Source organism: Orbicella franksi, chromosome 2 (genome assembly GCF_964199315.1).
Source record: "Orbicella franksi chromosome 2, jaOrbFran1.1, whole genome shotgun sequence".
In the NCBI taxonomy this organism is placed as follows: domain Eukaryota; kingdom Metazoa; phylum Cnidaria; class Anthozoa; order Scleractinia; family Merulinidae; genus Orbicella; species Orbicella franksi.
Genome location: NC_138146.1, coordinates 4714294 through 4730329, shown reverse-complemented (window position 1 = coordinate 4730329; position 16036 = coordinate 4714294). Strand labels below are relative to the sequence as shown.

The 16036-nt window shown below is 37.8% G+C and overlaps 2 protein-coding genes across 2 annotated transcripts; both read right to left on the bottom strand.

Moving 5' to 3' along the window:
* Positions 1-3542: 3542 nt before the first annotated feature.
* LOC145477842 (Golgi-associated plant pathogenesis-related protein 1-like) lies at positions 3543-4894 on the bottom strand. The gene is made up of 2 exons (XM_081455684.1): positions 4559-4894; positions 3543-4243 (listed from the first exon to the last, which is right to left on the bottom strand). The coding sequence occupies exons 1-2, from the start codon at positions 4829-4831 to the stop codon at positions 4025-4027; spliced, it is 492 nt and encodes a 163-aa protein (XP_081311810.1). The 5' UTR covers positions 4832-4894; the 3' UTR covers positions 3543-4024.
* Positions 4895-8083: 3189 nt separating this feature from the next.
* On the bottom strand, positions 8084-15798 carry LOC145477841 (Golgi-associated plant pathogenesis-related protein 1-like). Its single transcript, XM_081455683.1, has 4 exons — positions 15721-15798; positions 10677-10744; positions 9530-9772; positions 8084-8386 (listed from the first exon to the last, which is right to left on the bottom strand). The coding sequence occupies exons 1-4, from the start codon at positions 15770-15772 to the stop codon at positions 8168-8170; spliced, it is 582 nt and encodes a 193-aa protein (XP_081311809.1). The 5' UTR covers positions 15773-15798; the 3' UTR covers positions 8084-8167.
* Between the last annotated feature and the right edge of the window lie 238 nt (positions 15799-16036).

The window sequence follows — 16036 nt, the reverse complement described above, 5'->3', positions numbered from 1 at the left end:
GAGGACTGACCCTAAAGACGCGAGAGAAAAAGTGTGAAAAAATCTTGAAATATGATGAAATGACTGAAATATGAAATTTGATGCTCTTCGAGCCATTTATAAAGTTGCTTCTTCTCAAAATCTCAACTTTCCTTACCAGTTGCGGAACATTTCTCTCCTAGTTCCTACTGAGAATTTGGTGTCAGATCACGGAAATACTCACTGCATGTCATTACCTGTCTACTTGGTAATATATTAGAGAGAAATAAGAAGTTGATCCAATTCTTAGACAAGTAATGACTTTGATTGGAACCAAAAGACGAAAATAGTTTTTGTGAGCTTAAACGAGTTCAGTAAAATTAAATCTACACTGTCGTCTCTGTATGGGAATACAATATCCTTATCATTTTATACTTCTCCAAGAGGCTAGATTACATATTTTTAGACAGTTTCAGCTCTTACCGACTGGTCATAGAGTTAACTGAAATATCACAGCAGAAAAATTGTAGAAGAATTCAAACGGAAATCAGGAAAATAAAAAAAGGGACATGGATGGGGAAAATTGGAGAAGCTTGAAACAGATTGCCTCAGGTAAGCCGGAAAAACAGCAGCTCGGGTTTTCTTGTAAACCTTCTTTTAAACTTTTCCTTCTTTTTGGTCCAAACAGTGCTAAAATTATGACCGGGTGCCTTTGTTCGTGGTTGAAACGCTCCTAAAACACGGGGACAATATCAAGTGAATTCATTTGGCGAAGGGGGCGAAAATTGTGATTAGTCTTAGGGTTTTTCCAAGACACGATGGCAGACAGGCGTTGATAAAGCCTGCCAGACTTTTGCACTATTTGACATTAAAACTAATACCGATACTTAAGTCAACCTCGAGAAACTTGCTGTTTCAGTAACACCCCTAACCTTAAAATAATTTCCAGTCCGTACTGCAAAGCCTCAGAACCATAATGTTTGAGAGTCTCACTCGATGGAACACGAATCGATGTTATTCGTTACGAACCGCTTACCTTATCTTTGAGACATTTTAAATTCTTTTTCCGACGGTTTCTTTGATTTTTACAGCTGCGGAGTTGTTTCATCTCGCGAAATCAGAAGGAACGAAGCAAAGAGTTTTCGCGTTCATAATGGCGGTTGACGTGAAACTTTGAATTTACTTCATGTAAGTAGTTGCGAAATGTTACATTTTGTGATGTCTTACATGACCCAGGACAACTCGCTCCCAGAGTCTTCGTTCCCCTTGACCAGCGGTCGGAAAACGAGAGCTCTGGGAGCAACCACTTTGAAATAACCGAATTCTGCCCATCCGGTTTCACTGCGCAGTCTGCATCTATGGCGCACGCCTGAAATGGTTGCTCCATCGTTGCTCCCAGAGCTCTCGTTTTCCGACCGCTGGTCAAGGGGAACGAAGACTCTGGGAACGAGATTGGACCCAAGACAGAAAAACTGCGCAGTAACTTTAAGCAGCTTATGTGTCGCGTCACAGAATACGTAAAATATAACTTAAGATAATTACATGTGTACATGCAATAACTTTACTTAACATTATAAATGAACTAGGCTAATCAAATTATTACTTAACTCATTGACACCTGAAGCATTTTGGCAAAAACGCATTTTCGGACATTTTTGACATTTTCTTAATAAATAAATAAATAAATAAACCAACCCAAGGAGGCATTTGCAACGTGAAAGCATGCCTTTCTTTCCTCTAGAATCGCTTTTTATGACATTTTTTGCTCGGGCGTGAGCACAAACCTACGCATTTATAATTAAGCTATTCCGTTTTTTTTCTCCCATTTCCTTTTTATCCCTGCCTTATCTTCTTGCTGCAGTTGTTAAACTTCTACTGGGCTTGCGTCCAGTTCAAGAATTCGCGAGAAAGCATCATCGAGACGGGAAATTCATACCACGGACTAGCTAAGTCTAGTTTAGGGGAATTTTGCTCTACTTTTTTCACTCAAATTTCTAAGAATTTTCGTGCGTATTTCACGTTCAATTGACCCAATCATTCTGATCTGGGTATCATTGGAAAGATTTTTTCATGCTGCAAAACAGTCGTTTTGAACCTTCGGTGGGTTTAAACGGTAGTTTTTTTTACCAAAACTGTACCGTTTTATGGTTTTATCGATGAAATATGTCTTTTAGGCTCTGACTTTTTTTGAAGTTATACTCAAGATTACAGTGCCCCTTTAAGTCGGCCTAAGCTCTTTTTTCTAGGGAAATGAGGCTGGGGTGAATTTTGGCCTTTTTTCTTCGCTGATTGATTGATGAATGAAGTTGTCAAATGAGCTCGTGATGAAGCTTTCTTTAAAAATACAAAAGATGCCTCACAATCGGGTTATCGCACTAAATGCAAAAAAAAAAAAAAAAAAAAAAATGGTGTAACTGTAAAGTAGAGTTCTCTCAAAACCATTTTCCGATAACAAATGTTCGTAGAAATGGGGGAATATTACTTGCTGTTGTTAATGAATAACACAAGAGCCTCAAAACATGTCGCATAATAAACTGAAGCGAAATCACTCGTGCGAAATGTAGCTGTGAATGTTGTTGGCCATAATGAATAGGCTACGGACATTTGTTGAAAGGCTTTGTTATTTTCTTTTTGATTTTGACAAACGAAAAAAAAAAAAGAAAAGAAAAAAAAAAAAACCATCAACAGCATAAGAATCAATATTTTCTTATGCAAATCGCCTTGAAACCAAAGGAAATCTGGAAGGTGAGAACAGGGCAATAGAGGTGAGTAAAGTAGTCGTCCCGGGTGTGAAGCTACTTTGCTGAACGCTTGAAAAAGAAGAAGGAAGTGAAAACAAAAGATATTTGCAAAGTGGCTGCTTTAGTTTGCTCACCTGTTGCGTGTGAAACAACGAAACAAAGCCTTTGATTCCCAACACTTCATTGACAGGACAAATAATAAAGAAAGGATGGCAGCTTTGTCAACATTATTTTTTTTAACGTTAACAGCGAGGGAGTTTATAAGAACGAGGGAAAGTAAGCATACGTATGTATTTTTCACTTCATTTTCTTGCTGGATGTCTTCTTTAATTTGCTATTCACCGTACTCCTCGTGATACTGAAAACATGGCCTGATTATCTCTAACATTTTCGAAAAGCAAGAAAAAGAAATCGACTAGTTCTTAACTCTGTTCCTGTGACTCTCAGGCCAAGAATTCTAACCCACCTGACTGATTGCCTTATCTTTCTTAATTTAAGATCTGAGAGTTTGAAATTTTTGAGACAGGTCACGAGAAATTTGTACTGGAAGCCTAATACCTTGACATTCTTGATCTGGGAGGCTGGGGTATAGCTGTTCTACACGAGAGGTCAGCGAGCCCGCCCTCTACTTCCTCATTTTTCCTATCTCCAGAGTAATTGGAATTTCAATGATCTGTTTGTTTCCTTGTAAAAACGTAGTAGCATCATACGTCTCCGAATTACAAAATTTTTAGCACATCGATATAAAAAAAGCCACGCAGTCGTCAAAACTCTTATTTTGAATTACACTACTTTGAATACGTTGAGAGGTAGTGTGGCGATTATTACTTATATTGCCTAAGAGGACAGAGGTTTGTTTCTAAGGGGTTTATTCGATCGAGGAAAGTGCCTGTTAGACGATTTACCGAGACAGAAGTTTTAGTTTAATAGAATAAAGCAATTACATTAATGTGAAAAACTCAAATAATATAAAGTGTATCACGTTTCCTACATTTGAGAGGAGAATAACGACAAAAATGACTCAAGGGAGCTGGTGTTATTGTCAGACGGTCATAACAATTCCCGTTTTATTTTCATTATTTCTCATGTATTTTCCAATATTCCACACAAATCAGTTACGCCTGAACTAAACCAAAGCTTAAATTACTTAACTTAACCTGCGCTCTCAAAGTGAAAGTTCCTGAAACATTAAATTCCATTGAAGAGACTAAAATCGCCCTCTACGATCACAGTGCTCTCTCTACATTAATAATGAAGATAAATGATCTTTGCTGTTAGGAAAAAGTGAATGTCCCGGGTGAAAAAGCTTTGTTTTGTGGATGCTTTTAGAAAAAGACATTCAAAGCAATGATCGCAAAACTGATGATAAACAAAGAAGATCGCGTTTGATCGACACCACCCGAATCCTTGCGCTCAGGAAAAACGTTCTCTCTGTAATCGTTGTTGAAATTCCCAGCAGGAGAATAGCGAACCACCACGACCACAAAGCCATCTGTCCCGGTAGCGTAAGCTGCTCCGATCACTTTGGTATTTTTCCACACGAGCTGAGGAAAAACAGCAGACAAGTCCAAATTAATTGATACAACAGGACACTCACTCAAACAGGCTTAAAGCTGGACTACTGGACCACTTCAGTTTAGGATTGTGGCCATCGCATAAGTGAAACTAATTTTACATTATGGCATCAATTAACAAACGAGATCATGGCATTTTTTCTCAAGATCGTCTGAGCCATTATTGGCGTCGGGTTGGGTGTACTGTGATTTTAAGATAGGTTGGATAAAGTGTTTTTTTCATCCATGTTGAAGTTAAGCTTTGCATAATAACGGTTGGCACAGGATTCCTAATAAAAAATTTACCTGAGTGAAGTGTCCTGTGTTCTTTGAAAATCCTGGTTTGTTGAAATCATAATTTGTAACCTCTCCATAAAACAGTTTTGTAGCCTCGGTACAAGGCTCTTTAGGTGGTGGTTTGCCCGACAGATAGAGATTCTCTCCTGGCTGCAAGTTTGGCGCGTGTTCAAATGTCTTGTTTTCTGCCAAATAATCGGCCCAACTTTTTGCTCCGTTGGCCAGCTCCTCACTCCACGTCACAGGACCGACCTTTATTTTATTAAAATATATTTGCGTCATTGATATTTGTAAAGAACGAAACTTATAAAACGTGTTGCAACATAACTCAAGAGAACGTTACAAAAACAACGTAAAAAACAAAAACGTAAAAACAAAAACGTAAAAACAAAAACAACACAACGTAAAGCACGCTATCGTAACGTAACGAACAATATCGTAACTTAATGTACAGTGTTGTAACGTAATGTATCATAACGTAGCGTATCGTATCGTATCGTAAACTAACGTAACGCAACGTAACATAGCGTAACGCGATATAACAAATAGCAATAAAAATTAAGAGATATTTTTGTCGCAGTAGGTGAGTGAAAGGAAGCATGCAATATGAAGCTTACGGCAGTTCGTTAATAAACGTTTATCCCACTGGTGTGAAGAATGTCCATGTCTGCATGCAGGGTAAATACTGAGATATATTTACCTGATGTTTCTTACGGAATTCATTGTGCCACTTCAAACATTGTTCTTTGAACGGCAGGGTAGCTGCTTCTGCAAATAATTCAAAGAAACCCAAAATTGTAAAATAATCCTCGCCACAACCTACCTCAAATAGCAAATCGACTTCAACTTATCAATCCGCTCGGAATACTTACAAATAAGGAGCTTAGGTTACAAATATGTTCCGCATTGTTTTCGACACTGCTTTTAACTGTAACTATCGATGAGTGCAAAATACAATGAGCGCAAATATTAATAACGTCACGAACTGGCTAAAAGGTTTCAAAGAGACATCGACAATGACGTAAGTTTTTTCTTTACCTTAAACCCTTGATATCGACAGTAGCTTCTTGAACCAAAAGACGTTTAAAAACTTGACTAATTCTCAACGGTTAACAAGTATGACATCATCGGGATCAAAATTCACAAAAAGTTAAAATTGAGTCTGCATCTCGTCTCATACCCTCAGATATTGTTCTTGCTCTGTAAAACATTAAGAGAATAAAATTATTTAATTTTGTCACCTCCGAGTCCAGGAAACACGTCTAAATGGCTAATTTTACTGGGTGAACCCACGGGAAGAAAAATTATTTCGCAAGGACAAAAATAAGACCGCCGTCTCGGTTAAAAATGGAAAATATATTTTATTGTTTGCATGCCACGCGGTATCCTGATTCGCTCTACTCAAATATTCATTTTAGGCCCTCCTTGAGAAAAGCTCACATTTGACTTGCAGGATTCAGATTATTAATTATTTACTTTGGTGATAGGAGGTAAGGCCACTCACTTCGAAGCTCAGGCTTGCTTATTTCATGCAACTTTGAGGAACAAGTTTTTTTAAATCTTATTGAGCTGTTTCGGATTTCTTCTGGTACGTTCTAGCTAAAAAAGCTCACTCTGTTATGTAGAACTGAAAGAATCCGTTTTCTGAAAGTTGAAAATGAAGTAGACTCAACTGCATCCTGAAAGAGCTTACCTAAACAGATTTTGTCCTAATTTTTTGATGATGTGTTTTAAAGCAGAGACTAATCTTAACTCGTTTTATGGTAAAGAGAGATGACTATTCAGCCAACCGCCACCGTAAAGAAAAACAAGCTTTCTTGCTTCCTTCATTTAGCACTAGATACCCTTCAACTCACCTTCAGCACTGAGCGCTTTGCCCAAAATAACAGACATGATGGAAAAGAGAGCCCATGAAAACTGCATCTTCCAACTTTGGTGGCTTACAGAGGTCTAAATGAAACCGTCTTTGAAATAGAAAACAACTTTCGGCCACTTATCATATCCTGTTTGCGACAAATAGTGAAGTATTTTATTAGGGTCACGTTAATCGCCTTTGACGTAGTAGCTACAATACCATTGGCTGGTCTGAATTTTTATCTCCCTGTGAGAATGAATACAAGTTTTTTCCTTTTTTTTTCTGAAAAGTCTGTGCTAATGCAATGCCCTTATTCATGGAAATGATAACAGAAACCGACTTTGCTTACTTATTGGTTCAAATAGTTGAAACACCTTTAAAATTCAGTGACATAACAAAGCTGTGTATCGACGAGCCCTCACAACGAAAGCTTTTATTAATAATAAGATTATTTCTCGAGAATCTATAAAATATTCAACTTAGACCTGGGTGACAATATGGTTAGCAGATGAGAAAATGTAATTAGAAAAACAGAAATTACACCTATAACTTTCTGGTTAAAAGATCATTGCTTTTCATTGGCTTTCATATATGTATGACGTACTTTTTGTCAGCAATAGAGATGAGGATGTCTTAATTTTCACAGATTAGCTGTTTTTTATCGTAGGGTAAAACGTAGACCCTGCGATCTTGGCCAAAACGTGAAACAAAAAACAAAAGACAGCACAATACAGACTGAAGAGTTTCAAGCTGTGAAAACCCGTTTTAGTACTTTTTCCAACAGTCCCAACGTAAACTATTAACCAAATCCTTTTGGTTTCTCATTTAAAGGTGTATCAAACCAAATCACCAATGTAAACGTTGTTCAGCGATAAAATATACCTTTGTATTCTGACCCGGTAGTTGTCTGGTTCAATTCTTGCACAAGCGACGATCAGTGACACAACACAAAGTAAACTCATCCAGTTTGTGTCCCAGAAAATAAAAGGGAAGAGAGCAAAACGCTTGTATCAAATTTTCGCGGGCTTTTTTTGGGTAGGAGCTTGTTCGTGGATCTACGGATGTTTTGCTTTATAAAAGCCACGCATACAATAAAATTTAGTCTGTCCACAGATACTCTACTTTGAGTTCGTCGAGATCTCAAGCTTAGCGAAATATTAACCTGGCGGGTGGGATACACGCGCTGAAACGCATGCGGGTGATCTGGGCAGACTAAATAAAACTAGAACAATCGGATTATTTATTAGCACATCAAAATGACTTAACATTTCCAACATAAGAGATCAAACGGAACAAGCTCAACTCCACAACCATTCTTTGCAAATGAGCATTTGAAAAAAGCAGTTATTAGGAGATATCAAAATTTTGTACTTCTTCGATCTATCCTATGTTCTTAAGAGAGTGCTTTTCAAACGAAAAGATCCTCTTTTTCAGTCATCTGATTTACTCTATGTCTATTTTATGCCATGTTTTCAGTGCATTAGACTTCAGTGACTAGCTAGTTATAACAGTGGAATCTCAACTAAGGGTTCGTGAGGCGACACGCACATGTTTATATAGTCTACAAAAATTGCCTATTCTATTATCAAAAACCTATATAGTCAAGTGATAACAGACATGGACTATTAAATTAATTAGTAAATGTCAATTTCGTATTAATTAACATGACATATATTATGAAGCTAAAAATTATATAGTTACAAAAAGTGAAAAACCCTGGCTAAAACCTTGTTTGTTTTACAGCGTTGTTTTGCGAATCCTTTTCAGAAAAAGGTCTTAAAAGCAGCTCCAGTAACAACAACAAATCCGACGAAAACAAACGAAAAACGAGTTTGACCGGCCCCACTGAGTTCTGGCAAGACATTTTCCTTGTATTGTCCGACGTAATTTCCTGCAGGGGAATATCGAACAACCACCACAAGACGGCTATCCCTCCTGGCAGCCTGTGCTGCTCCGATCTGTTTGGTTTTTTTCCACACGAGCTGATGAAAAAAGTAAAAAGCAAAAAACAGATAAATTTCATTAATACCTCAGTAATCGGTTTTCACTTGATTTTCGTAAAACTAAGACCAAGAAATCTCTATGCTCTGGACAATGTCAATCTTCCACGCAGACACCCGGGGGGGGGGGGGGGGAGGGAACTCCCATACAAAAAGGACGGGGTTGCTCGCCGTACCTTTTAGGGGTGAAAACGCGGTTTTGGTGCCTCTCAGGGAGTTCCGCGGCCTCGAAAGGTCCACAGCAGGAGCATTCGCGGTACCTTTTAGGGTATTGAACCGAAAACATCTGACAGAAGATGATGTGTTATTTTAGAATTGGTACCTCTTAGGTGTGAAAAACATTTCAAGCCACGCCCACAAAACAGGATCTTGGTACCTCTTAGGGTTTCTTTACAAAATTTCCGACGAGCACCCCCGTCTTTTTTATATGGGAGTCCCCCAAGCCCGGGCGAAGACAATCTAGGGAACCAATCAGAACTCTAGGTAACTACTTTAGTTTTTAGGATTGTTTATTTGATTAGATTGTTCAAACCTCTTTGTGGTTGGTCAGAGTGATTTGCTTCGGCGGAAATGCAAAAAAAAACAAAAACAAAAACAAAAACAAAAACAAAAACAAAACAAACAACAACAAAAAAAAACTGTCTCTACGGTTTCTCTGGTCATTGTTGGGATCATTGTTGTGTTCAGACATGACAGTGAACTCGATAAAGCCACTCTCAATCTGCGGCTGGAAACCTACATGTATAATTGAACAACGAATAGAGTCTCTAGGGCTGAAGACAAGTTAGTCCTATTTGAGACAGGCGAATGAAGAAGTGCCCCGATAGAGCATTCAATCTCCCATGGAGATGGCGGTTACGACATACATCTGTAGCAAAGGTTAAGTCTGCACGCATACGAGCCAAGTGGCCCATTAGGCCGGAGCTTATCTCGGTCTCTGTAGCATGAAGCGACTAGGAGTATTTGTATTTCCCCCTGGATGGGATGCTAGTCCATTGCAGTGTTACCCCCAGCATTAAATTCGCCGGTACCCATTTATACACCTGGTGGAGAGAGGCACTGTGAGAGTAAAGTAGATTACTCACGAACAGTATATTACACGAGGATCCGCAAAAATAAATTTACCTGAGTGAAGTGCCCGGTTTCCATTGAAAATCCAGGTTTGTTGAAATCATACTTTTTAATCTCCTCGTAGAAAAGTGTTGTGGCCTCGGTGCAAGTCTCTTCGGGAAGCGGTTTGCCTGATAAATAAAGATTCTCTCCAGGCTCTATACCTTTCGCATGTTTAAATGTGTTGTTTCGTGCTAAAATATCAGCCCAACTTTGTGCTCCTCTGGTGAGCTCGTCGCTCCAAGACACGGGATCCACCTACATTTTCGTATAAATGATAAATAAAATCGGAAACTGATCGTTACGGTAGGGAAAGGAGATGAAGGTAGAAGTAAAGCAAAATAATAACAGTAAAGATTTTTTTTCCAGGTTTAGTTTCACAACTGCTTAAGTTGCAACTGCGATGATCAATCATGTCTTGAAATGAAAATCAGTACTGCAAGATAAATTTTTCCTGGATAGTTCGGTTTGGAAAACAAACCTTTTTGAGGGGCCGGAAGAGAAAAAAAAATGGATGTAATAGGTTAAGACAGAACGTGAAATATAATTAAAATGGCACATCATGTCATTCTATCGTAGCGTGTGTCGCGTTGTGTTGTGTCACGCCGTGTGATTTCGTGTCTTGTCAAATCACGTGAGGCCATAACCGAGCAAGTAATTTCATATCATGCCATGTCATGATTTGTACGTATCATTTTATGTCATGCCATGTCAGGTCAGATGAAGTCGAACCAGCTCAGTTTAATGTCACTTCAGGTTAGGTCATGCCATTTCATTAATTTCAAGCCAGATCTTGTCTGATCAAGTCATCTTGTGTCATATTCATTTCTCGCCATGTCTCACCATGTCATGCTGTGTTGCCCTGTGATGTCATGTATTGTCGGATCACGTTATATTGCACCATATAGTAAAAAAAAATTCACTTGATTGATTGAAACAAAATGTGCCATGTGATTGGCCATAGTTTGAAAATGGGGAATTTTACACCACAATCGTAAAGTTCGTAAATCTGCATCGTCGGTAAACACTCAGACTTGTTTAGGCCAATATCTGCATGCTCGGTTTCTCAGATTTGTTTACGTCAATATCTACATGCTTGGTAAACACTCAGATTTGTTTACTTCAATATCCACATGCTCGGTAAACACTCAGATTTGTTTACCTGATGTCTCTTACGGAATTCATTATGCCACTTCAGACATTGTTCTTTAAACGGTGGGATAGCTGCTTCTGTGGTTGATAGAAAGAAAAAAGAATCATTACATCAATCGCATTGCCTTTCTACCTTAAAGGTAACAGCACATTAGCTGAAACATTTGAGTAAAAACAAAGGAAAAAATAAGTCAGGGCAGACATGCCCAATTATATTTGCAGTTATTGTAAACTGGTTAAACCAGTTTACCCAGCTACCAGTATCAACAAAAGATAAAGTCAGTAACACTTTTTATTTTAGTTAAAAGTTAATTTTGATGATGTTATTAGCCTATGAACACTTTACAAAGGGTTGTGTGACATCTTTTCTCTAGTTTATTATTTGTATTTTTTTACATCAGTTAAGTTTAACCGTTTCTTTGTATGAACAAAATTGTGGTTGGTTTGCGGCCGGTTTTCGACAACATGGCGGCTAAAAGTAACCCTTTCCACGAAGTTTTAAAATATGGCTAGTCATCCTTAATAATACTGCTGCCCGCCAAAACGTTGATAGCGAAACATTGGATTCCATTCTGCCTGGGAACAGCAAAAAAATTGCAAGAACTTTTTGGGATGAAAGCAAACACCAATTCATAGAAATAGCTCAATCAATGCAAAATAGTTTTCAAAGTCTTTTTTTTTTAATCGACGGCTGTTAAAGACGAAATAGAAACAAGTTAGAATATGACATTGACTTCATTTAAGCGTCAGCGCACTTAATTCTACTGCGATAATTGCCACGAGCATAAATGATGGGAAGTTAAGTGGTTACAAAAAAGGAAGCGACCTTGGAGTAGAACTCGGACAGAACTACCGAGAGCAAACCCAGACAGTGTGAGGATATGGAACAGGACCTTCACATCTGAAAATCCAGTTCTCTAAATCACTCGGCCACGCGACCTCCTATTGCTGCCTCTTTCTATGTCTCCGGTGTATCTTAGATGTAGTTCTCTGTTGATGTGCTCTAGTAAGAAATGAACTGATGTTTTGTTATTAGGGAAATGTACCACAAGCTCAGTTTACTCTGATGAAAATTTTCATAAGATTCATGTTAGGGAAATCCCTCATTCAGCCTTTTTACCAGTTTTCTCAGTACTAGGAAGTACTGAAAATGCTGAAGTACACTGATCGTGCCACTCCATGCAAATGCAATGACAGGGCTCGACATACTAGCTTTCAGAATATGACCTCTTCCTCATTTCTTTCAGTGTGTTTGGGGGAGCTAGTATTTTCTGAAAGCCACGGGGGCCAAAATAAAAAGCAGACCGAAATTCACCTACTCATCATGGAAACATCGATTTCTAAACCCTATTCTTTTAGTTACATTCTAATCTTTAAATGTAGTCTTGAGTCTTGCGTCTAATTAAATAGCACTGGAGTCAACTGGCAGCTAAATAATATTTCGTTTGTACATAAAACTCATTTCCTTAAAAACAAAAAGCTAAATGGGATGTTTTCAGATCCTTGTGGGAGAAACATTTTAACCATAAAACCACGAGGTGTTTTGTAGTACTCTTAAATTAACGACCACATTACGATCCGCAAAGTTACAAATTCAGCCATAAGTCAACAAACAAAATTCGAAAAAGAAAATTCCGAGAACTATCGCTAGTCTCTGCGAACTTTTTGATTCATTTCGATAGTACGTTACGTCTGCACCCAATTGTTGTCAGAGTCTTAAAATATTTTGCAGTTTTCTTCCTCTCACATTTTTAAGTTCTGCTTTGGTTGCTTAAAGGCTATTTTACGACGTTAACTAATATTTTGACGGCCAGTTACCTTCGTCGACTGTTAGTCAAAACTTGTGGAAACAGCTCCAAAATATCAAGAACTTTACATTCTTTCACTTTGCATTGAGTGCAGTGTTGACAAAAAAAAATTATTTGATTGACTTTGGAGACCTCACTTGCTTTGTAAACATGACTTGTTCCAGGCTAGAGATTATTAAAAATAATCTAATTATTCAAAAATGTACAGCAACAGCAAAAATTGCCCAAAGGAGAAGGCTTAATCTCAAAATTGAGAAACGTATAGTGAACAAAACAGTTTTCCAGTTGCTCTAAATTTCAGAGGCTGTATTGTTTCTCCTTTAGTTGAACCTGTTTTAACCTTATGCTCTTTAAATCTAAGTCTTGCTTTGTCAATAAAGATGAAACTACACCTTCTACGAAGCCAGAATCACCTTACGAGCAACGAAACTTAGTTTTCAAATTTGAATACAAACGTTTCTTAATAACTTGCTCGAATCTTACCTCCGAAGAATGTCCTGCAACCCAAGATAACTGATACGAGGAAAATTAAAGCAAAACGCACCGGCATTTTTGAAACTGGGCAAAAATCACTCTCTAGGATACGAGTTCTGTCAAATCACCTACTGATATCATGTCCACAACAAGCACTTCCTTTATAGCAAAGCAGGGATAATAAAATATTTATGTTACCTGTTGTACAAGGCCAGTCAAAGCGGAGCAGAATATAATTAGAACTATGGTAGACATAATAAAGCTTTTCTTCACCTAATATGTGTGCGTAATTGCAGGTCTTCTGCTACTACTGATTTGAGCGACTCGCGTTTGAATTTTCAACAATATAAATGCAACAATATAAAGGCATTGCTTTGGAGGAAAATATTGTTTATCTTCGAAGTTGGGTGCTTACCGCTAAGAAACAAAACAGAAACAAACCGCAATTTGTTTCAGCAAAGAAAACAAAACAAATGCAAAAAAGTTTGATTTCTGTAGGACCAAAGGAAACCAGACGAGCTCAATGTATATACCAAAAAACATGATTTGAAATGCTCAAAAATCGTTTCTATTTCTTATTTAATAGCTCGGTTACTCTCTTACTAGTAGCGAGGCCTCAAGCTGACATAAAACAAAGACTTGAGAGTGTTCGTGAACATTTTGAGCGAGGTGAAATCCACCTATGTTTGTGCATTGCTGGTTGCTGACCCAGCTTGGTCGGGATGACCAAAAAATCACCACAACACCTTGTAACACAACTTTGTGGGAAGAGGCGCTGTGAGAGCAAAGTGCATGTTTTTCCCGCGAACAGCACCAACACTATGGCCATTGTCAGTCTCCCGCTTGCAATTTGAAATGTCGGTTAACAAATTCCACGTCATTTAATCACAATAATCACATTTGACGAATATATGAATTAAAATTTACTGTTTAGTCCACTTTCTGGAAGCTTGAATCAGTACTTCAGAAATCTATGTGAGAGCTGGAAATCAAAATTTTGGCTAAGCTCATGAGACATACGCAATCAAAACGCGCCTATGTTTGTTTGCCTGCTTGGCATTTTAGGAGTCTTTTAAAGGACGAACGTAAAGCGGTTTTTGGACGTTAGTAAAAAGAAATACTTTCATTGTTTATACAATGCGATGTTTTCTTTATATAATTCGATGTGTTCCGACATCGCTCATTGCATGTTTACAGAAGCACTCTTTTGTCGGCCTCAAACAAAGGAAGTTGGTCAATATTTTTTCAAATACGGACTTAACGCTCGGTCAATAACTCCGCCTATCATTCCCAGGCAGATTTAATTGACAATTAACTCTTAAGTATTTGATAGACCGACTAAGTAAACTTAGATGCCGGTAAATGATCTGGGGATTATTGAACTGAACTACTAAATTGTGTTGCATGGGTTTGCTTGTTTACCGTATTTGCATGATAGTTGTTCCCTTGGGTAGAAAAAGCATCTTTCTTAAACCCTTAAATAAGTGCTCCATTTAAGCCGCATTAACTGAGGCTTTTAAGTTCAGTTCTAAAGTTACTTGATCTAAAACACCGACACGAAAGCAGCAAAACGAGCTAACTGGCGTTATGAACTTAAGGAAATCCTTTTCATAATATTTGCTGTTGAGCAAACGAACAACTTTAGTTATGAGAAATTAACTCCAGTTTATTATAGTGGGGTCTCGCCTTTGTGAGAAGACTAAATATGAAATGCAAATGTTTGGACTATTAGAAAACAATTACACTGCTGTAAGAAATTCAGCAACAAACAACCTCTTCCTAAAATTTCAGATTTTTTCATCCTTTCTTTTTCTAGTTAACTTCTATTTATATAGTGGAGTCTCGTCTATGTGTGAAGAACAATTATGAAATGCAAACATTTGGACCACTCAAAAACAATTACACTGCTGAGGGAATTTCAGCAACAACAATCTTTCCTAAAATTTCTGATTTTTTATCTTTTCTTTTGCTGTACGACTGAAAATCATTATCATTCTCTTGTGTATTTGAAATTTACAAAAACCTGATATTGATATTGCAACAACATTACGAGAATAGGTTTTAGGGAAGGAAAAATTGTAAGGTCTCGTGAATGTGCTTTGATTTGTTGACTTCATAGATGATGACTTGAACAAAAAACCGACGCAGTGTTTTGTTTTACTGCAAGTCAGAATATTTGTGCATCTCAAAGTTTTGAAAACTTTGCTACGGGGCAAATCTTCTTCTACACAGCACTACATGATAACTGTCATTTAACAGCAAATTAAAGAAGTTGCTTATTACGTTTTCGTTAACATACTTGTCAGAGAAAAGTAACGTCGCTATAGAGAGGAACACCAATGTATCCAAAGTACAACTGAAAGTTTTGACCATTTCGCGATGGATGCAATCAGGAACTATCTACAGAGTTCAGGCCGAAACAAAGATGCCCCTGTCATATGCAGGCCCCGCATTGTTAATCGGTCAATCTCTTGCTAGGGTTCATAAACAGTGAATTTATTGTTACTGTTCACAAATCTAACACAGAATCTACACACAATGTCGTTAGTTTCTTCTCTACCAACATTAGAATTATTTATGAGTTTTAAGCATCATCTGATGTTACCTTTCCTGGCGTTGCACAGATACTTTGCTTGGAGTTAATTAATGCTTCACAAGTAAAAAGAGTGCAAGATTTTAAACAGAAAGTTCGTTCACAAAAAATATGGGCACCGCAAGGTGTTGTGAAGAACTAATACAGGCCGAGATGTAGGTAAACTTTAAAAATCTTACCGTTGAGTTGAAGGAAAATAACCTCGATCAACAAAAGAACAAGTACAGCCATTTCTCACGAAGACAGTTTGCAACCTGTGCCGCTATCGATCTTTCGCAGCAGCCTCATTGAGTGACACAAATGCTTTTTCAAATAGTAAATGATTTAATTCTTCTGGGACTTAAGGCCGCTTACACTGTCAAAGTTAAAAAGACGTCACCGATATGCTTGTTATACTTCATTTCTTGGCTATGGACACCGCCTTTCGGCAAAAATACGATTTACGTGCAACTGAAAAATGGTCTTGATGGTGCCTAAGCTATTGCAAAACATACT